This window comes from Doryrhamphus excisus, chromosome 6 (genome assembly GCF_030265055.1).
Source record: "Doryrhamphus excisus isolate RoL2022-K1 chromosome 6, RoL_Dexc_1.0, whole genome shotgun sequence".
Lineage (NCBI taxonomy): Eukaryota > Metazoa > Chordata > Actinopteri > Syngnathiformes > Syngnathidae > Doryrhamphus > Doryrhamphus excisus.
This window is the reverse complement of record NC_080471.1, coordinates 8,919,584-8,940,437: the sequence shown is the minus strand read 5'-3', so window position 1 is coordinate 8,940,437 and position 20,854 is coordinate 8,919,584. Positions and strand designations below refer to the sequence as shown.

The 20,854-nt window shown below is 44.1% G+C and overlaps 3 protein-coding genes across 13 annotated transcripts in view; 2 read left to right on the top strand and 1 right to left on the bottom strand.

Moving 5' to 3' along the window:
• The window catches only part of LOC131130800 (AP-3 complex subunit beta-2), an 18,438-nt gene extending 12,911 nt beyond the window's left edge, over positions 1-5,527 (top strand). For 5 of the 11 annotated variants that reach the window (XM_058074807.1, XM_058074806.1, XM_058074805.1 and 2 more), the window contains 10 exons: positions 123-288; positions 358-511; positions 578-656; positions 788-897; positions 1,090-1,318; positions 1,390-1,474; positions 2,655-2,752; positions 2,900-2,920; positions 3,356-3,494; positions 4,707-5,526. In XM_058074807.1, the coding sequence (XP_057930790.1) occupies positions 123-288; positions 358-511; positions 578-656; positions 788-897; positions 1,090-1,318; positions 1,390-1,474; positions 2,655-2,752; positions 2,900-2,920; positions 3,356-3,494; positions 4,707-4,857 (1,232 nt within the window). In that variant the 3' untranslated portion in view covers positions 4,858-5,526. Of the gene's footprint in view, positions 1-122; positions 289-357; positions 512-577; positions 657-787; positions 898-1,089; positions 1,319-1,389; positions 1,475-2,654; positions 2,753-2,899; positions 2,921-3,355; positions 3,495-4,706 lie in introns of all 11 variants that reach the window. The other 6 variants (XM_058074811.1, XM_058074809.1, XM_058074808.1 and 3 more) reach the window with 3 other exon arrangements.
• sv2 (synaptic vesicle glycoprotein 2) lies at positions 5,426-14,180 on the bottom strand. The gene is made up of 13 exons (XM_058074814.1): positions 12,844-14,180; positions 12,158-12,244; positions 11,916-12,077; positions 11,675-11,837; positions 11,462-11,583; positions 11,231-11,394; positions 8,752-8,832; positions 8,576-8,668; positions 8,408-8,496; positions 8,213-8,340; positions 6,838-6,933; positions 6,587-6,746; positions 5,426-6,458 (listed from the first exon to the last, which is right to left on the bottom strand). Exons 1-13 carry the CDS (start codon positions 12,926-12,928, stop codon positions 6,275-6,277), a joined length of 1,614 nt encoding a protein of 537 aa, XP_057930797.1. The 5' UTR covers positions 12,929-14,180; the 3' UTR covers positions 5,426-6,274.
• On the top strand, positions 12,870-20,854 carry snx1a (sorting nexin 1a). Its single transcript, XM_058074813.1, has 15 exons — positions 12,870-13,516; positions 15,036-15,894; positions 16,031-16,176; positions 16,454-16,520; positions 17,541-17,584; positions 17,668-17,809; positions 17,880-17,958; positions 18,027-18,102; positions 19,386-19,499; positions 19,597-19,690; positions 19,770-19,975; positions 20,056-20,199; positions 20,265-20,345; positions 20,420-20,491; positions 20,756-20,854. Exons 1-15 carry the CDS (start codon positions 13,388-13,390, stop codon positions 20,804-20,806), a joined length of 2,304 nt encoding a protein of 767 aa, XP_057930796.1. The 5' UTR covers positions 12,870-13,387; the 3' UTR covers positions 20,807-20,854.

Sequence of the window (20,854 nt, the reverse complement as noted above, 5' to 3'; positions counted from 1 at the left end):
ATCATTTCAGCCAGACTTAGGCGACATTCCCAAGCTTGCAGTGGTGTTTCGCTTTAGCCACTTCCAAGCCACACCACCTAGCTGTTTAGCCTCTTCTGATTGGTCCTTTCTCTACTGTCCAGAGTCGTACTCCTCCAGTGGCTCAGAGAGCGGCAGCAGGAGTGGAGAAAGTGGCTCAGGATCAGAGAGTGAGGAGAGCGAAGAAGCTTCCGAGTCTGAGGAAGAAGAAGACAACAAAGAGAAGAAGAAGAAAATAGAATTCAAGAAGCCGGTGCAAGAAAGTGAAAGGTAGACGCTTTAATGTTTCATCATCACCCACCCAAATTCTAATGACATGAACGTGAACATTATGAGCAGTGAGGAGGAAGAGAGGACACGTGTGAGGAAGAGCAAGCAACGCAAAAGCGATTCCGAGTCGGAATCGGACGAAGATGATGAAAGTGATTCTGAGAGCAGCCAATCGGAATCTGAAGACTCAGAGTCAGAGGTGGAGGCCAGAAAGAAGAAAAAGGTATGGACTCGGCTCTTGTGGGATATGTCCTGGACTGTGACGGAGTCATCTTTGCTCTTCATGCAGACGGCCGAGTCCAAAGCTCCTCCCAAGCCCGTCAAAAAAGACAGCAAGAAAGAAATGTCGCTACTCGACCTTGACGATTGTAAGCTTCTCCTTTTTTTTTTCCCATCCACCACACTTGTTTATTGAATGTACTCTACTGGTTGCCATGGCAGCAACAAGGCAGGGAATAAGTTTGACTTCTGCTCACATGACAAGTCTGTCTCTTCTCAGTTGAACCTGCGCCTTCGCCTCAAGTGACACCCGTCAGCTCCTTTCTATCCAACAGCCTGGTGACCGACCTGGAGGGCTTGTCTTTGTCCGACAGCGTTCTCTCGCCCATGGTAATACAGTGTATCAAGGAAGAATATGTATACTTAGAGGAGTTAATGTACAGCTTGTATAGCAGTGTAGATTTACTATGGACTGAAAAAGGTCAGCACACCCATTGAGGATGAATTCCAGTCAGTGTACACACTTTTGTTATTGTATTGTTATTGATGGAAGGAAGTAGTTGATGACTCCTCCTCTCGCAGGCCATCTCACCCTGCAGCGCCCAGAAGAGCTACGAGCTGCTGCACCGCATCACGGGGGAGGGACTGTCGGTGGAGTACTGCTTCAGCCGGCAGCCCTTCGGCGCCGACGCCAACATGGTGGCGGTGCAGATGCAGTTCAGCAACAGCGCCACCGCCGATGCCAAGAACCTGCACATCGAGGACGTGAAACTGCAGTCCGGGATGAGGGTCAAAGAGTTCCCAGAGATCGGTGAGTGGAGACAAAACGTTGGGCTGTTTTTTCGATTCCCTTTTTAAACATCCTTCCGTGCTTGCCCACAGACCTGCTGCCTCCGGGGGAGTCGGCGACAGCCGTGATGGGCATCGACTTCTGCGACTCCACACAAGCGGCAAACTTCCAGCTGTGGTAAGACTCTTGGCAGTTGAGTTATGCTCCTGGCTACTCCGTAAGGCAATACAGTAATCCCTCGCTACTTTGTCATTACAATTTTGCAGCTTCATGCTATCACAGTTTTACAAAAAAAGACAGCTGGGATAGGCTCCAGCATGCCGGTGACCCTAGTGGTGATAGGCGGTATAGAAAATAAATGCATGGATGCTGTTTCATGATTGAATACAACCTAGTATTTGGCCAAAAATATCAGTATTTAAACACATTTTACATACTTTTGGCTTAATTAAGCATTTTGAAGCATAAAGATGGCGAAATGAAGTAAATTACCAATATAAGACATTCAGAAAACACATTAAAAGATGATATGTAAGATTATACACTGGCCATATACTGGATTATACACTGTTACATTGATGAGACAATAGCCACTGCAGGAAGTGCTGTAAAGAACAGGAAGTCAATGAAACAGCAAGCAATTCCTCTAATGCTGTATGTGAGTCTAGACTATGTCTATTTATTATTATTATGTCATTATTATATCATTTTCAGGCTGCATGTTAGTCGAGTGGTTAGCACGCAGGCCACACAGCCAGGAGACCCGAGTTCGATTCCACCCTCGGCTAGAGTTAGCATGTTCTCCCCGCGAATGCGTGGGTTTTCTCCAGGTACTCCGGTTTCCTCCCACATTCCAAAAACATGCTAGGTTAATTGGCGACTCCGAATTGTCCATAGGTATGAATGTGAGTGTGAATGGTTGTTTGTCTATATGTGCCCTGTGATTGGCCGGCGACCAGTCCAGGGTGTAACACGCCTCTCACCCAAAGACAGCTGGCATTGACTCCAGCACCCCTCGTGAGGATAAGCGATAGAAAATGAATGTCTACTATATTGGGTAATAGGAGTTTCCATTGGACTATAGGGGTGCTATTTCATGTCTAGAGGGCTCTGATGATGTTAAACAGTATTTAGAAGGCTGTAAGCAGATTTTCTATGCTCTAATTATGAAAATATTCCAAAGTCACTTATCACGCTAGGTCTGGAACCAATTAACAGCAATAAACGAGGGATTACCGTATAGTTAAAGGTGCTTTATTAAACAAAATTGACTTTTTAATGATGTTCTAACAGTATTATATGTCCTGGTTTATGAGAAATAAACCAAATAATACCCCCCGGCTGTTTACTTTTGCAGCACTCACACCAGGAAGTTCTTTGTGTCCATTCAGCCGCCCATTGGAGAGCTGATGAAACCAGTTTTTATGACAGAGAACGAGTTTAAAAAGGAGCAAGGTGAGTGTGCTGACAATGATGATGGGTCATAGGAGTAATGGAAATGTGTGTTAGTGGTATTTAGTGCTCCAGCATGCTGCACCCTGACTAACTAAAGTGTGTGAGTGACTTTACAAACATGTGTCCCCTCTGCACTGTCCCCAATAGAGACGCTTTTACAGCGTCTAGGTAAGTGGACTACTATGTCTTTTACTTGTTGCCCCCCCCCCCACCTCTACCTACAAGAGCCTCACGCTATTACCCCCCCACCCTTCCTATCGTCAAGCCACATCAGCACAAGTTGCTATAAAGTGCAAAAGTGTAAATATAAATTCTTTCATTACTACCATTGTTAAAAACCATTGTAAAATTTCAATCTTAAATCCACTGTTAAGTGACAAATTAGCATCTTGCAACTTCTTCTGATGTGTAGTCACTCACACATTCTCCACTGAGAGGGGCACGCCCTTACCTGCCAAGCACCTCCTGCATCCACCACTGCAGCGGAAGACCATGACAGCAGACACTTCCTGTGCGCTCACCCACCTTTGCTCATCCTGCGTTTGTCTGATTGTCTCTCATCAAGCGCTGGTTGATGACCCGCTACTCCACTTCCTCCTCCAGGTCAGCTGATGGGCATGAATGAAATCACGGAGAAGCTAACTCTGGACGGAAAATGCCGGAACGAGCACACCATCGTCCAGAGAGTGACGGCCGCCGCCAACCTCAGCAGAGTCCCCTGTGGGTCGGACAAAGAGTGCAGGTAAAAACACACAGTAGAACCTCCTAAGTGGAACATCATCAGTTCCCAAGTTGACTTTCAATATTTGCCTCATTTTAAAGCCTTTCTCCTCGTAGGAAGTACAAATATAAAAGCGTTTATACACCATGAATAGTTGGTGTTTTGTACAGCATGTGTTAGAAATGTCAGGGGAGCAATACTGACACCTCGTGGAATTATGTTGTCATTGCGCTAAATTTAGCTATCTAGCTAACATTACAGTAATAACACGTTGAGATATCATGCTAAAATTAGCCTTGTAGCTAAAATGACAGTAATAAAACGTTGAGATCACGCAGTCATTTCTGTCATTCATGCAGTATTTTTTATCAATAAAGTTAATTAGCTATCTAGCTAAAATTACAGTAATAACACGTTGAGATATCATGCTAAAATTAGCTATGTAGCTAAAATGACAGTAATAACACGTTGAGATATCATGCAGTCATTTCTGTCATTCATGCAGTATTTTTTATCAATAAAGTTAATTAGCTATATAGCTAAATTTACAGTAATAACACGTTGAGATATCATGCTAAAATTAGCTAAAATTAGTCATGTAGCTAAAATGACAGTAATAACACGTTGAGATATCGTGCAGTCATTTCTGTCATTCATACAGTATTTTTTATCAATAAAGTTAATTAGCTATCTAGCTAAATTTACAGTAATAACACGTTGAGATATCATGCTAAAATTAGTCATGTAGCTAAAATGACAGTAATAACACGTTGAGATATCATGCAGTCATTTCTGTCATTCATGCAGTATTTTTATCAACAAAGTTAATTGGCTATCTAGCTAAAATGACAGTAATAACACGTTGAGATATCATGCTAAAATTAGCTAAAATTAGCCATGTAGCTAAAATGACAGTAATAACACGTTGAGATATCGTGCAGTCATTTCTGTCATTCATACAGTATTTTTTATCAATAAAGTTAATTAGCTATCTAGCTAAAATTACAGTAATAACACGTTGAGATATCATGCTAAAATTAGCTATGTAGCTAAAATTACAGTAATAACACGTTGAGATATCATGCAGTCATTTCTGTCATTCATGCAGTATTTTTTTATCAATAAAGTTAATTTTTAACACCTGTCACCTTCTTTCACTCTGCTGCTTTCGTCTTCACTCCTCGAATGCTTTGACTTCAGTCCTCTTCCTCTTCCTCCTCCACCTGTACACAGGTTTGCTGGCAGGGCGGTGACCAGCGGCAGCCTGGTGCTGGTCACCGTGGCGACCAAGGAAGAGGGCGGCGCCCAGCTGACTGTCAACTGCGAGAAAATGGTCATCGGCACCATGCTGGTCAAGGACATCCTGCTGGCGTTGACGCAGTGACGCGCTGTAGCAAACCCACGCTGATCCCAACCACTCTTTTCCACTCTCTATCCACCTGCAAGGAATTTTCTGAAATGGTTGAAAGTGTTTTTATGGTGACAATCAGACAGAACGTCTCATCTTTTGTGAAGTAAGACTGACTACAACTTTGTCGCCCCCTGGAGCCAGCCTTCAGAACGACACCTCGTGTAAGTATCGTATTTATTTTTACGTTCTAGATGTTTATAAAAAGGTAGCTAATAGAATGTAGCATGACAATTTCATCCCAAACATTAAATGTTTGTGTGACAGTGCTACTGTTTGGGTGTGGTGTGTATATATAGAATATAACCAGTTATGTGATCCTTTTTTAAACACAAACTTTTACTTTGGGCCTTAAAATGTAAGAAGCTATATACATCTAACTTATTTATTAACATTTAAATATTTAGTTAATAAAAGCTAGCTATTATTGTTTTGTAGTTTCTACAAATTAGTAATTTTCTTTTTACAATTTCCATTCAATTTAATGAGTACAGTATGTTATGATGTAATCCATTTCCTGTTTTTTCTGACGCTTCACATGGCAAGGAGTATATTTATTTGCTTATAATGTTGGTGAATGTCACAGAGGTTTTTACCAAAGCAGATAAAAACGAAGAAACAACTTTGGCTCAACTGTATTGTCATTTTTTGCATGTATTAGAACAGTATTTCAGTGGTGATCATGGGAACTGTGTGCTGCTTGTTGAGGTATTGAGAGGTTTTCTTTGTAATAGCACAAACAAAAGCATATGCAATTCTACAAACAATTTACTACAAAAAACATCTTGCCAATCAATCCTTAGCACAAATAATTTTAATGACAAGATCAGAAAAGCCATATAAATGAATCTAAAAGGAATTATGAAAATGCGCCCTCTTGTGACCGTAAAGGGTATACACGTGACGTCAAAGCGTCCTCCCCTAAGAAACGAGATGGCCAATCAGGAAGCGAACTGCTTGAAGAAAGCGGAAGTAAAACAAACGATAATAGCGACTTGCTATTGCTACACAGAGTGACGGACTTCATTAATAGAAGACCAACTTCTTTTATGAGTGACAAAGAAACGATTGTTTATGTAATGTGTCCAACTAAGCTGAACACGATAGAAACCGTCACCGCGAAGGAGATAGCAGAGAAGCTAACAGAGCTTTTACTTTGCAGCTTTGTGCAGAACAGTGCCACTCACAGGTCATTCCTGGTGTTACGTCAGGATTGTCAGCATAATATAACATTCCATAATTCTTATTGGTTGTACTAAATGTTGCAAATAAAACAATAATATAAAATCTGTATAGATACCATTAATAAAAATCACTAGCTGTTGGGTTTTCGTCTGAAGACAAAAGGCACTGGTTTTTCCCGTTGAGGAGAGTTCCCGGGAGGGGTTAAAGGTTAGGTGAGTGCTGTCTGCTTGCTGTGCGGCAGGAAAAATGCTGTCAGACCGCCGCACAGCAGCATCGCTGACACCAGCAGAATGGGCACAGCGCACTCGCTGTCCACCAACCTGCCGAAGACCATGTTGGCCGTGATGGCCGCCACACGGCCAACCCCTGTGAAGACGCCGAGCGCAGACGAGCTGTGTGGGGGGGGCACAAAACCATATTGTGGGAAAATGATGAGGGTTCTTGCACAGACATGCTTAATTGACCCTTCCTGAAGTGAATACATAGAACTTACTCTTAACATAAAAAGCATTTTTTTTACCGTAGTTGTGTAGGGTAGAGCTCGGTCCCCAACACGTCCAGAGCGTTCCAAGCGATGACTGACACGCCGCTGAACAAGCAGGACAGAAACAGACTTTGGACTTTGGTGTGGACGATGTAGATGAAGAAGACACTGAGACTGGACGCCAGCAGGCTGCCAGCTGCAAAGACACGCACCACCACAACGTAACAAAGCATCTCATGATGAGGAGGATGATGATTATGATGATGATGAAGGTTGGTTTTACTCACAGAGCAGCACCTTCCCTCCGATGCTGTCCATCACCAAGATTGTGAAGATGTTGCCTGGAAGGTTGGATGCCGCGATGAAGAAGCCCTCCTCGTATACTGTCGAAACATAAAAGCACACACAAGTGAGCATTGTATGCGGAGAACATCTTTGATAGGCATGAGGAAACACTAATATTAGAATAAAATATAGCATTCTACACACAAGAATAAAGGCTTTCTAGTCAACAAAAATGGTAATTAATATTACATTTTTTTTTTTAAATAAATCTACATATCTAAAGTTTTGTATTTAAACACAATCTTTTTTTTAGCTTGTCCTGCAATTAATTTTTTTACTGGCTATTGGCACATTCTAAAAATAAAATTACACTAAAATAGCAGGAAAATAGGAGCAACATGGCGTACTGTAAGAAGAAAAAATAAAAATGATAGGAAAAGTATGCTCAAACACGCTTTGCCAGCTATGTCACAACAAGTACGGTATGTTTTTTAGCCATCTCCCACATCCTCACATTTGTCAGTCTGGCGCCTTTGGTTGAATAAGCTTGGATACTGGTCAAGAGAGCGTGTGCTTCCATGTGCTTTGTCTAGATCAGGGGTCTCAAACACGCGGCCCGTGGGCCAAATGTGGCCCGCAGGACACTAGTTTGAGGCCCCCGCCTTGATATGAAAGTTTAATGTTAGTTCGGCCCACGCAAATTTGATATGGATGCTGTATGGTATCATGTACCCAGAAAAAATTATTACGTTTGATTAATGTTCATGTTAAATAAATAACTAATAGTTATTCTCCCTATCCGTGTGGAAGTGGTACATTTTTGGCTATTTAAGTTTAAAGGAAATAACTTAAGGCTACCGTTTAGGTCGCTAGCTCTCTAGTTTGCGAGTTAGCATGTGTCTCAAGACCCTGCAGTTGCGCAATATGTTGTAAATAAAAAGAGTATAAATGTGACTATAGTCGTGTTTTGTCATGTCTACAGGGCTCTAATAATGCTTTGTTCATTTTAATCTGAAAAAAAAAATTGTCTACCCACCAACTATATGTGGTTTCTTAAGTTTTTATTATTATTATTATTATATTTATTTATTACTGATTGATTTTCTTTATTCTTGATTTGTTTATTTATTTTTCATCTTATTTTGTGTAGAAAAATAAAAAGATATTTGAGAACAGTGGAATGTTTTATCAGAGCTTTTCGTGTAGAAAATTGGAAGCAAAGTTTTTTAATTGTTTTTGTTTTTAATAAATGTGTTTTTTTTTTTTTTTTGGAAAACCTGATGCGGCCAGTCTCACCCAGACTTGAGCTCCAGTGGCCCCCAAGTAAATTGAGTTTGAGACCCCTGGTCTAGATGGAGGACATGAAATGTTACGCACCGACGGTCTTGACAGGATAGCAGCTTTGGTTCTTGTGCTCAGATGGGGAGGACATGTTGGCGCAAGGCGATCCGCCGGCTTCCAGTCTGGCGAAGAGCTCTGGGAACCACATCCACAGCCCGTAGAAGCTACAAACACAGACTTGAAATCTCCTCTCCATTCCAGCGCACGGCAGCTTCATGAAGGCCTTCTTACCCAAAGGAGATGCAGTAGAAGATGACGAGCAGGGCCAAGCTTCTGCACTTGAGCGTGCCTTCAAACATCTGCTTGAGCGGCATCAGACCCTGTGACAGCACGACATCCAATGACATGGAAATCATGGCTGTTTAGCGCAGGAGAGGGATGATGTTGCTTCTCGCTCACCTTTTTCACAACGCTGACGAGTCGACCTCCGCGTGATAGTCCAGTCTGGGTCTGATACGCTCTTTGCGGGACGCTCACGTGCAAACTAACATCCTTCAAAACGGCAACGCAAAAGTGTCTCAAACACACACATCACATCCACTTACTTCCTGTACAACACCATGAACGTTTCTTACCGGGTAAGACGCTCCTTTGCCACGAGTGTTCAGCTCAAACATCAAGCGGAAGACGTGGATTGCCTCGCTCTCTCGGCCAGCCTGCCGAGACACACACAAAATAGGGACATTTTATGCCATTTTCCGGCCTCCCATCAGACAAAGTGCTGTGGCCAGAAAAAAAAACAGTATGCTGTAAAAAGTAGATTTTATCTCATCTAAAAAATTACATCACAAAGGGTAAAGGTATTTCACAACATGTCCTTCATTACTAGACGTGTATTCATAACAACGCATTAAAATACAGGGGTCACGGTTTGGAACACATGCGTAGGGAACAATAATGTACGTAACACGGTGACACACTCGTGTCATTCCTCCTCCTTTCCTGCAGCACATCACCATTGCTGGCATGCTCCTGCTATCATACTGTATATACCAGGGGTCAGCAATGCACAGCTCCAGAGCTGCAAATGGGTCTTCAGCATCTTTTTTGTGGCTCCTTTTGCAATGCTCAAATATTTTTTTAATACCAAGTGGGGAAAATGCACATACTTGTAATGAGTATAAAAAAAATCCAACTTTATGTGAGACCATGAATGCATCCTGGCTGAGTTCTGTCAATTGGCTGTGCTGCACATTCGTTCAGGCGTCAGGTAGTGAGGTTTAACCAAGATATTTACTCATCCGTTACACATGCATACTCACTGCACTTCTATTTGTTGTTTTCTATTGTTAGAGTTTATAAGACATTGTTTTATACGTATGTTTTGCGGCTCCAGACTATTTTTCTTTAGTGGGCAAGGTGGTAAAATGACTCTTTTCATCGTAAAGGTTGCCAACCCCTGGTTCAACACTAGTTTTTAATCGTAACAGAAAAAAAAAATCAAAATCAACTTTATTTGTATAGCACTTTTCCTGGAAAGACATGCAACACAAAGTGCTTTACAGAATTAAAAACAATTACCACAATTAAAAGGAAAAACAAAGAAACAAAAGGAACCGCCAGGAAACGCCACCTTTGGGGCCGTCCACACTGGGAGGAGCTGCAGGCCGTGCCATCGGGGGACCAGCACTTGGACCCCCCGACTCCGACAGACGGGCGGACCCCCACATTAAAGGGAGGAACCCCCAGCCGGCCGGGTCGAAGGGACCCAAGGATGGCACCCCCTCAGCAGACCAGACACAGCCCCCAGCCCCCCCCCCGAGGAAATACTGGAGTTAAAAGCTAAAGACTAAAAGCATAAAATAGGACTAAAAAGATAAAAACATAAGAAAAGTTTAAAAATATGAGTTAAAAGCCTGATTAAAAAGGTGTGTCTTTAATCTTTTTTTAAAATATCAACAGTCTCCGCAGTCCTGAAGCTCTCCGGCAGGCTGTTCCACAGGTGGGGGCCATAGTGGCTAAATGCTGCCTCACCGTGGGTTTTTTTTTGGTATTGTTAAAAGGCCAGTGCCGGAGGACCGCAGGGTCCGCGGGGGTTGATATGGTAAAAGCAGATCAGATAAATAAGAAGGTGCAAGGCCGTTAAGACATTTAAAAACCAGTAAAAGAATCTTAAAATCGATCCTGAAGCAGACGGGGAGCCAATGTAGCGTAGAACATGTGAGCCACACTTTAAAGCATGTTATTAAAAGCAATGAGGGGTTGCTTTCAAAGACATCACATAATTTAAGACTTAGACAGACTTGATTGATCCACTAGGTGTATTTTCTTAAATGTAGCAAATTGGACATCCCAACAGGGCTGGTTCAAGGCATGCAGATATGGGAGGGCAGTCAGAAATTTGAATGGGGCATTATGCATCCACATCATGTGCCAACATATGTTTTTTCTTACGAGAGTGTCTTCCACATGGCATGTGTTGTTAGGCGTGTGTCCAGCCCTCGACCTGGAGAAGTGGATTGTAATTTGTCAGGCTTCTACCCTGAGACCTGGCCAACTTGGGTGTCCCACCTGAGGACTCAACTCCTGGCAGTCTGTTTACATGCAGTCTCCCCTCTGTGCTCCCACTGTGGAAAAACAGCTATTTCCAGTCTTATATTAAACTCTGTTTTATCCATCCATCTAGTTGTTGATTATTCCCAGTAGTTGTCCAACGGGTCGCTTTCTCTATTCCTTCAGTATCTTCACAGCTGGGATCGCCCCTCCCTCCGCTCAGTAAACATCCAATCACTGTTAATATGCTAATGAACCATGACGCAGCACTGTGGTGTCAGCATATAATATTTTTTTTTGGGGGGGGGGGGGGGGGGGGGGGGGGCAAGCCACTGTCTGACTGTGTGGGGACATGCTTGCTCTGGTACGCATGTGTTAATTACACTAACATTTTAAAGTAATTAATTAAATAAATTACCTCCGTTAACACATTATTTTTGACAGCCTTAACATATACATATATATATATTTCTATGTAAATAGAAATGTGATCTGACTTTTAAATAGCCTCAAACAGCATCTTAGTGGACAAAACGTGCCACAGCCGCACTTTGCCGATACCTCCATGAGGAACTTGGGGCTTTCGGGCATGAGAAGCCTGAAGATGAGCGCTGATGTGAGGCTTGGGATGGAGCACAACACCACAAACACCCGCCAGCTCTTGAAGTCCAGTTGGCCCATGACAAAATGTGCCCAGGTTCTGGGGATTACCAACCAGGCCAGGCCTGTGCACAAAAAAAATGCAAATGTTGACTTGACTTGATTTCAAAAAGTAGTGTGGTTTGCCGTCACCTGCAGCTAGAATGTTCCCTGCCATCCAGAAGGTGGCCAGCGCACTGATCATGGCACCTCGTCTCAGTCGAGGCATGAACTCAGAGAAGTAGGAGAAGATGACTGGAATTGACCCGCCCACTCTGAAGAAGGGCAGTGAAATCACTTTTATTACAAAGTGTATCGTAATCCTCCAAGCGCAGTAACAGCACACATCACAACAAATGTCCTCACCCCACACCGCTGATGAACCTAAGCAGCAGGAAGAGCCAGAACCAGGGCGCCGCGCTGGCCAGAGCTCCAAACACACCATTCACGCCCAGGGACACCACCAGGACACTACGACGCCCCTTCTGGTCGGCCAGGTAGCCCCACATGTAGCCGCCCACCATCATGCCTGTTAAATAAGGTCATGTTGTGTTTGTTGAATGCGCTTCGTTGAGACAAGTGGGAGAGGTGAAAGCACGCGACTGACCGAGGAAAATGCTGGCAGTGAGCAGGCCCATGTCGGAGGAGCTGAGCAGGAGATCGCAACGTGCGGTGGGTAGCAGGAAGGACACGCAGACAATCTCCACGGCATCACTGGCGTTGGCCCAGCCGCACACCAAGAGCAGCAGCCAGTGGAACAAACCAAAGCCTGGAAACCAAACATTATTATTATTATTAGTATTATTATTACTACTACAACATCATTTCACGTGTGGGGCTTTCAAAGACCTGCTGCATCGACCGCCTCTTCATATGTTATTCTTGTCCGTGTGTCCTCCGCCTCTTTTGATGCACTCCTCTCATATAAAGTCTCCCCTAAAAGAAAAGAATTACAAATAAAATTACAATTAAAAAAACACCTTAATAAAAAAAATGAACAAATAAATTATGTTTTAAAAATTGGTTTTAAATGACCGACCACACCAGTGGTTTTTTTTTTGGGCATCAGAAGAACCCTGATATTGTTATCTATACTAAACAGTCACTGATAAGAACGCTTCTGTAGCCTTCAGTCTTTCTAGATCATTCCATCGTTATTCAATGGTAAATATCTCTAATGACCTGACACTAATTGCTCTATGTAGGGTTATCACGAGATACTAAGTTCACCAGACGATACATGAGACAAAAACGAGATTTTAACATTGCTTTTAAGAAAATTACAATTGAAGAAAATATTTATTTTTCAATTCTCAAATACGAGTTGCTAATATTAGTAAAGACAGCCAGTCAACATCATTGAACGCTAAGTTAACTTGTTCTTTTGTTGACACTGTGTTTGAACAGCCTTAAAATAAAAGGTAAATGAACTAAAACCTGCGTTAGATAGTGTTTAATTAGATAAAGTGTGCGTGGTTGGAAATAAAGTACAAAATGAGATAATGAAAACCAAGTATGAGGGAGCTCAGCTTTACCTTCATCCGAGTCGATGTCGTTGGGAAGTCGGTTTCCCCCCTTGAGAAGAGGCTCTTCATCTCCAGTAGATTTTAAACCACGCATCCCCCCACAGAAACGCTCCACTCATGCGGTCAGATAAGTTGCTCTTATGTATCCCTTTCCGGGCTTCATTCTGACAGTCGAACCGCTAAGCGAACTAGCTAGATGGTTGTTGCGCTAACACGCTCAATGCTAGGTGACGTTACTTATAGGCTAACGAGCGAGGTGGCTAACAGGCTAACACGGGTGAGCTAAGCTAACCAGGAAGTGAAAAGTGACAGCAGCGTTTTCTTGCGTTGCGCCCCCCTCCTCCGCCTCCTCTCATCCACAGCCGACTTCCCTGTCACTTTAGGAGCACTTCCACCGTCCCGAGGCGAGTTCACTGACTTTACTCAGCCGTGTTGTGTCCTCGCATGGGCAGCGGAGGAAACATTAGCAGCCACAAAAGCAGAGGGACTCTGTCTGTCTGAAGCCATCCGCCAGCTTCTCTGCTCTTTCAAGTTTTTTAAAGCCAATTTGAAGATGGCGACCAGCTCGGAGCGCAGTCCTCCTCCGTTCCCCGACTCGGAGGACCAAGACGTGCTGGATTCTGGAGACGTCGAAGGCCGAGGCAGCGATGAAGACGACGGGGATGACCTCTTCATGAGTATGGTGGGTCCCAAACTTCTTATCGCCCGCTTCTGTGGTCGTCCTCCCTTGGCTAACTCTCACTGACAGCTAGCTATAGCATTCACTTGGCTGCAGTCGCCTGATGTTGTACTCATGTTTTTTTGTTTTTTTTTAAAGTTTACCCAAACACCCCAATCGTTAAAAGTTTATCTAAGAAGTGCCGAATGTTAGATAGTACTTTGTGCTGACATTTACTTCCATTTTAGGGCAACAATGTGCTTCTTTTCCATGCAAACTAACTGACGCTTTTTAACTGCCTGCAAATGATCTTTTGACAGGCTTGCAAACAAACTGGTTTGTCTTTAAAGTAAACAAGCTGCGATTTAATCGGCAAACATACGAAAACACGGTTGTTTGTTAATGGGGGTTAAAAATACACTCTTTGTAAACTGTTGTAATTGAATGAGGATTAAAAAAAAGTGGCCTCCTGTCATGTGAGTGGGACTCGGGTCACGTGGTTAGAACCCGGATGTTTTCCCCGTAGTCAAAGTTCAAAAGGGAAAAAAAAGTTGCTGTCTTTTGCATTTATGGGAAGAAATCTCCACACAGGAAACGCAGACTCAGCAGGTTTTACTCTTAAATGTGCCAGCCTGCCTTTATTTAAAACTCAAGAGCAGGAGGAGACCTGCTTTGCTTTTATCATTGACCGCAACCCAATAAGTACAAGTAATTATTTAGGTTTACAGACGTATAACAAAGCTCATCTCCCATAACTGACGTCACGTCGTCCTTCTTTAGACAGCAAACTGGTTGAGACTGCTCCTCTAGTGGTTTCAGCCATGTAGTGCACCCTACTGTGCCTCAATAGACTTGATTAAAGTCCCCTTATTATGCACAACTGACACAAATGCTAAAACAGTAAGTGTCCCGAGAGCCCCAAACATGACAAAAGTATCATATTAAGAAATGCTTTTGAAGTTGTGGCTTTTTGTGACATCATAAAAACACCTTCCTCATGCCATGATGCTGCTCTGAGCTATGAGTATGTCCTGTGGTTACACCCATCACATTGTTAAAAAGCAGGGCTGGCTGCACATCTTGAAATGATACTGTGAGTGTAATGTTAGTACTGTAGCTCAAATGGCAGTCCTTTATGTTATTGCATGTGATATATGGCATTTATTACATTGGACTAGTGCAAGGGAATGTGTAAAAAGTTGATGAAGGGCATACTCTGCCAGAGACAGGCGTGAACAAACACTGATCGTTAGTACGAAAGCTAAAAGAGTGTAAAAGGTGCACTGATCCTTAGTAGAAAAGCTAAAAGAGTGTGAAAGGTGCACTGATCCTTAGTACGAGAGCTAAAAGAGTGTAAAAGGTGCACTGATCCTTAGTACGAAAGCTAAAAGAGTGTAAAAGGTGCACTGATCCTTAGTAGAAAAGCTAAAAGAGTGTAAAAGGTGCACTAATCCTTAGCAGAAAAGCTAAAAGAGTGTAAAAGGTGCAATAAAAAATGAATATTCCACCTGAGCACATGCTCATGTCTCTTCCTTCATTCCAGAGCAACGCCTCACTCGGTGAGATAGATGTTACGCTGCCATCTGGCACCCAGCTCGGTGATGACATGCTGACACCTCCCAGCGACATCGTCACCAGTGATCCCATCAGCAGCCAATCGGGATCCAAAACGGCGAGCGAGCCCTCTGACGAGTTTGTGGATCTCACCAGCAACCTGCTGAGTCCGGGCGACTCTGCCGGTTCTGGCAGCATGGCAACGGATGATGAGGAAACCGCCTGTGAAATCCCTCTCAACGATGACTTTGTTGACATACTGGGAAGTGAAAATGAAGCGCCGCAGCAGGAAGTAGCAGAAGAGGAAGTGGAGGCCATGGCAGGTGAAAGTGAGTTGATATTGGATCTAGCTGGTGACACAAAACAGAAAGTTGAAGAAACGGCGCCGCTTTTAGACATCAGCGGGAATTCATCAGCGAATGCCACATCACAGTCACCTGGCAAAATAGTGGACCCTTTGCTAGAATTCCTCGGAGACCCGATGCCCGCTGTGGGCCAGAAGCAAAGCACCCCTGCCACCGCCGACCTGTTTGACGATGAGGGCAGCGACCTGTTCGCCGAGCCGCGGCAGACGAAACCCGCCAAGCAGCCGCAGAAGAGCCTTTTTAGTGAGCCGGATGACGATTTGTTTGCAGAGCCGCTCGGTGCCAAGATTCCCACGAGGGACAAACCTCTCACTCCCAAGGCTGTAAGCAGGGGAGACGGCAAAGTGGATGGGCCGCTGCTGCAGAGCAGCCACGGCGACATCTTCACAGAAGAAGCTGTAGCCAAGACCCCCAGCAACACCTCCCTCGTAAACACCACGACTAATGGAGTCTATGCAGAAGAAAACGCAGACATATTTGCAGGTGAGTCCTCCACTTTTCAAGTGTAAAAGAAGCAAAGCAGCTTTCATAGTCATTCAGAACCTGCAAAGTTGTACATGGAGGAAATGTCATTTTGATAAAAAATACTACAATTAGTGCTGTCGATTGTCTCGTCCAGACGCCACAGTAGAGCTCTCCCTTGACAGCCCACGCAGTGAGAGAAAGAAGGATGCCACCCCCGCTGCCAAACCTTCAACGTCTGCTGCTTCCGTCGTGTCCATCGCTGCCAGTGTGGCCAAGCCACAGGCTGCCGCCATAGAGGAGGTTCGTTCAAGCTCAAGACTCTGTGAACTAGGACACCTAGAAGTGTTAGAGTCTACAAATGCATTTACTTCTTCAAATATCTGCTTGCTAAGCACCATTAAATGTTCTGGTGTCACATTCTGTCCACAACTTGTTGTGCTGCCCCCTCGTGGCTGAAATATGTTAGGCACAGGATTTTTTGTTGTTGTTGTTGCAATGAAGGCAAAATAGAAGACCAGACAAAACTTGGTGATGCGTAATGTCACTTTCACCACTTTCTCCTCATTCTTTATTTCAGTTGGAAGAAGAAGAAAATGAAGACAAATTCGACATTGCCATCTCTGTTACCGACCCAGAAAAAATAGGTATGTTTTTTTTTCTCTGATAGTCCGTCTCCAAGAAGAGTTTGTACTTAATCCACACTGCAACTCTACACTTTTTCAATGTAATGGATGCCATGTATCACATACAATGTTAGATTACATTAAAAGGAGTTTCAGGCTGCATTTTAAGATGTGTAGCGAAGCCTCCTTTTATTTTACCAATGGGGTGGGTCACTTCATGTCCGGGAGGAAGGAAGTCATCACCACGATGCCTTCAATATGAACCAAGATGCTAACCGCCTTTTTTTACCAAGTCATCCTTCATTTTTTTAAATGTCTTATCACCAAATCGTTGCATATCGCTCATTACTGACTGTTGATATTTTTTAAAAAAAGGATTAAAGACACACCTTTTTAATCAGGCTTTTAACTAATATTTTTAAACTTTTCTTATGTTTTTATCTTTTTAGTACTATTTTATGCTCTTAGTCTTCAGCTTTTAACTCCAGTGTTTTGTTTTTATCTTTTTAGTCCTATTTTATGCTTTTAGTCTTTAGCTTTTAACTCCAGTGTTTCCTCAGGGGGGGGGTCCTCCACACTGGGGGCTGTGTGGGGTCTGCTGAGGGGGTGCCATCCTTGGGTCCCTTCGACCGGCCGGCTGGGGGTTCCTCCCTTTTAATGTGGGGGTCCGCCCGTCTGTCGGAGTCGGGGGGTCCAAGTGCTGGTCCCCCGATGGCACGGCCTGCAGCTCCTCCCAGTGTGGACGGCCCCAAAGGTGGCGTTTCCTTGATCCTCAGTGCCATGCCATGTCTCCCTACTGTGTGTGTGTGTGTGTGTGTGTGTGTGTAGTATGTAGGGTAGGAAGGAGGGGCTTTCTTTTGTTTCTTTGGTTTTTTCCTTTTAATTGTAGTAATTGTTTTAATTCTGTAAAGCACTTTGTGTTGCATGTCTTTGCAGGAAAAGTGCTATACAAATAAAGTTGATTTGATTTGATTACTGTGATGACCACAAAGCTTTTGAGGTACATCGCTTTTTGACATTGATGACCTCTGTTGTTTCAAGGTGATGGGATGAACGCTTACATGGCCTACAAAGTGTGCACTAAGGTAACACTCTCTTCAGTGTTGGAATGTGACACAGATGTTCTTCTGGAATGCATACATAATAAATAGGTTTACCATCATTTCAGACCTCCATGTCCATGTTCCGCAACAAGAACTTTACGGTGAGGCGGCGCTTCAGCGACTTCCTGGGCCTGTATGAGAAGCTCTCAGAGAAACACGGACCGAATGGCTTCATCGTGCCTCCCCCGCCCGAGAAGAGCATCCTGGGTAGGCCAGCTTTGACAAATCATCACCATTACTTGTGTTAGCGTATCTGATGACCGTGTTGCGTTGGCAGGTATGACCAAGGTGAAGGTGGGGAAGGAAGACTCGTCATCGGCAGACTTTGTGGAGAGAAGAAGAGGTGCCTTGGAAAGGTAATGACATGGTATTTGAATTACCGGACTAATTGTCCTTCATAATGTCCTCCTCGTGTTACCTACAGGTACCTTCAGAGGGTGGTGACCCATCCTTCACTTCTCCAAGATCCTGATGTCAGAGAGTTCCTGGAAAGAGACGAGGTAAGACAAACATTTCTTGTTTTTGCTTAGTAAAGCCGATACTGTTTTTACAGTTGCAGCCAACACTTGCAGTGAAATCTCAGTTTTATTTTGAATCCGTTCCAAACGGGGATTTCAGTCCAATTCATTTGTGCCAGACAGCCCCATATATTTCATATATATATATATATATATATATATATATATATATATATATATATATATATATATATATATGTGTGTGTGTGTGTGTGAATTAGAATTTGACATACAGGAAACAGTGACAACATTTGACACGTGGTGGCTTATGTAAGACTGGAGGAGACCTCATCTCTGCTGTTTACACTAAAGCCGCTCTAGCATCTTCTCAATATTTTCCTTTTGTGATCTTGATCCTTGATTTTTTAGTCTTTGGAACGTATGCTTGGGTGGCCTCTTGGTGGTTTCGGCCACTACGCCACTTTCGTATGTTGCTATGTTCTTTCTTGAATTCAATCGTGTTTCTAAACAAAACTAAAAAATGCTACTTGTTATTGTTCATTCCTTCATTTTCTACCACTTATCGTCACAAGGGTTGCAGGGGTGCTGGAGCCTATCATAGCTGTCTTCGGGCGAGAGGTGGGGTACACCCTGGACTGGTGGCCAGCCAATCACAGGGCACATATAGACAAACAACCATTCACACTCACATTCATACCTATGGACAATTTGGAGTGGCCAATTAACCTTGCATGTTTTTGGAATGTGGGAGGAAACCGGAGTACCCGGAGAAAACCCACACATGCACGGGGAGAACATGCAAACTCCACACAGAGATGGCCGAGGGTGGAATTGTACTCGGGTCTTCTAGCTGTGAGGCCTGCGCACTAACCACTCACGCCATGCAGCACCACTTGTTATTGTGGTATTGCTAAATGTGCTATTTAGCAGTAAAAAAAATTAATTGTGCGATGCCAGTTTTTGGCTAGCTTGTTCTGTGTAACAGGCTAGCTTGTTCTGTGTAACAGGCTAGCTTGTCCTGTACAATGTTTTGCATGAAAACTGGGACGAAATGTCATCAAATTGACATTGAAAACGCAATCATCAATCATACGAAAACCAGGGTTTGACAGCATTTACTTGGTGGTGGTAGCGTTTTGATCAGGGACTGCACGAGTGCTGCAGGCACTGGGGAGCTGCCGTTCGTTGAGATGATTTTCAGCATGTCCAGTGACAGAGAGCCTGCCCCCCCTCCCAATCACATGGAGTAAAAGTGGAATCTTGGGAGTTGCATTTGAACGTACCCGTTTGCGTGTCTTCTTCAGTTGCCCAGAGCAGTGAGCACGCAGGCTCTCAGCGGCGCCGGCTTCCTGAAAATGATCAACAAAGCCACGGACGCCGTCAGCAAGATGACCATCAAGATGAACGAGTCGGACGTGGTGAGTTTGATGTTTGAAGATCGAGTGAAAACTGGTCTCTGTTATAATGGAAAGTGTGGAAAACGAGGCATAAGAACATCGACGTGTTCTGCTGCAGTGGTTCGAGGAGAAGCTGCAGGAGGTCGAGTCTGCAGACCAGCAGTTCCGGAAGCTCCACGCGCTGATGGAGTCTCTAGTCATCCACAGGAAAGGTACGCACATGGAGACACGGCGACGAAACCAGACAGGCCGACTCTTGTCATGACGCGTCTGTTCGTCTGTTCGCTGCAGAGCTCTCCACGAACACGGCCGGCTTCGCCAAAAGCACCGCCATGCTGGGCAGCGCCGAGGACAACACGGCGCTCTCCCGCGCTCTCTCGCAATTGGCTGAGGTGGAGGACAAGATGGAGCAGCTGCACCTCGACCAGGCGGCCAATGACACGTTCTGTTTCGCCGAGCTCATCGCTGATTTCATACGGCTGCTGGGCGCCGTCCGGGTACAACAGAACCGACCTTTAGCAGCAATTCAGAGTCAGTCTGTGATGAAGTGTATCTGAAACCTGGACTGTGGGCGTAGGGCTCGTTCGACCACCGCATGAAGGCGTGGCAGCGCTGGCAGGACGCTCAGACCATGCTGCAGAAGAAGCGCGAGACCGAGGCCAAACTCCAGTGGGCCAACAAGCCTGACAAGCTGCAACTGGCCAAAGAGGAGATCTCTGAGGTAACCTTTGACCTTCTCCTCCATTTTTAGCCACACAGCCAACCTTGGTCTTTTGTGGTCCACAGTGGGAGGCCAAAGTGATGCAGTACGAGCAAGACTTTGACAGAGTTTCCGCCACCGTGCGCAAGGAAGTGGTCCGCTTTGAGGTGCGCCATGTTTGACACCTGAAAAGTCAAGTCAGTGAGAGTCACAATTAAAGGTTTTTCACAATTTTTAACAGAAAGAAAAGGCGAAGAATTTCAAAAGACAAATCATCAAATATCTGGAGAGTCTGCTAAAGTCCCAGCAGCAGGTGAGTGATCACCTGACATGATGTCTAAAGCGCCCACGCCGTCAATGCTACAATGAATGCTTCTATTCCATCAACTGTGTAAATAACTGTGAGGGTCTCGAATTGGTGGCAAAAACTTTATAGCGGAACTTCCCCATGTGTTTTTTTTTTTTTTAAATAACCCTGTAGCTGCTGTGTTGTGCATCAAACGAGCCGATCTCCAAGCCTGCCTTTTGCTTCCTACTTAATATAATTCAATATTCATGTAATGTTTTCTCTCTGCAGCTGATCAAGTACTGGGAGGCCTTTTTACCCGAAGCGAAAGCTATCGCCTGAGGAGGCCGCAACACTCGATGCCTTTTTTTTTTTTTTTTTCCACTCACA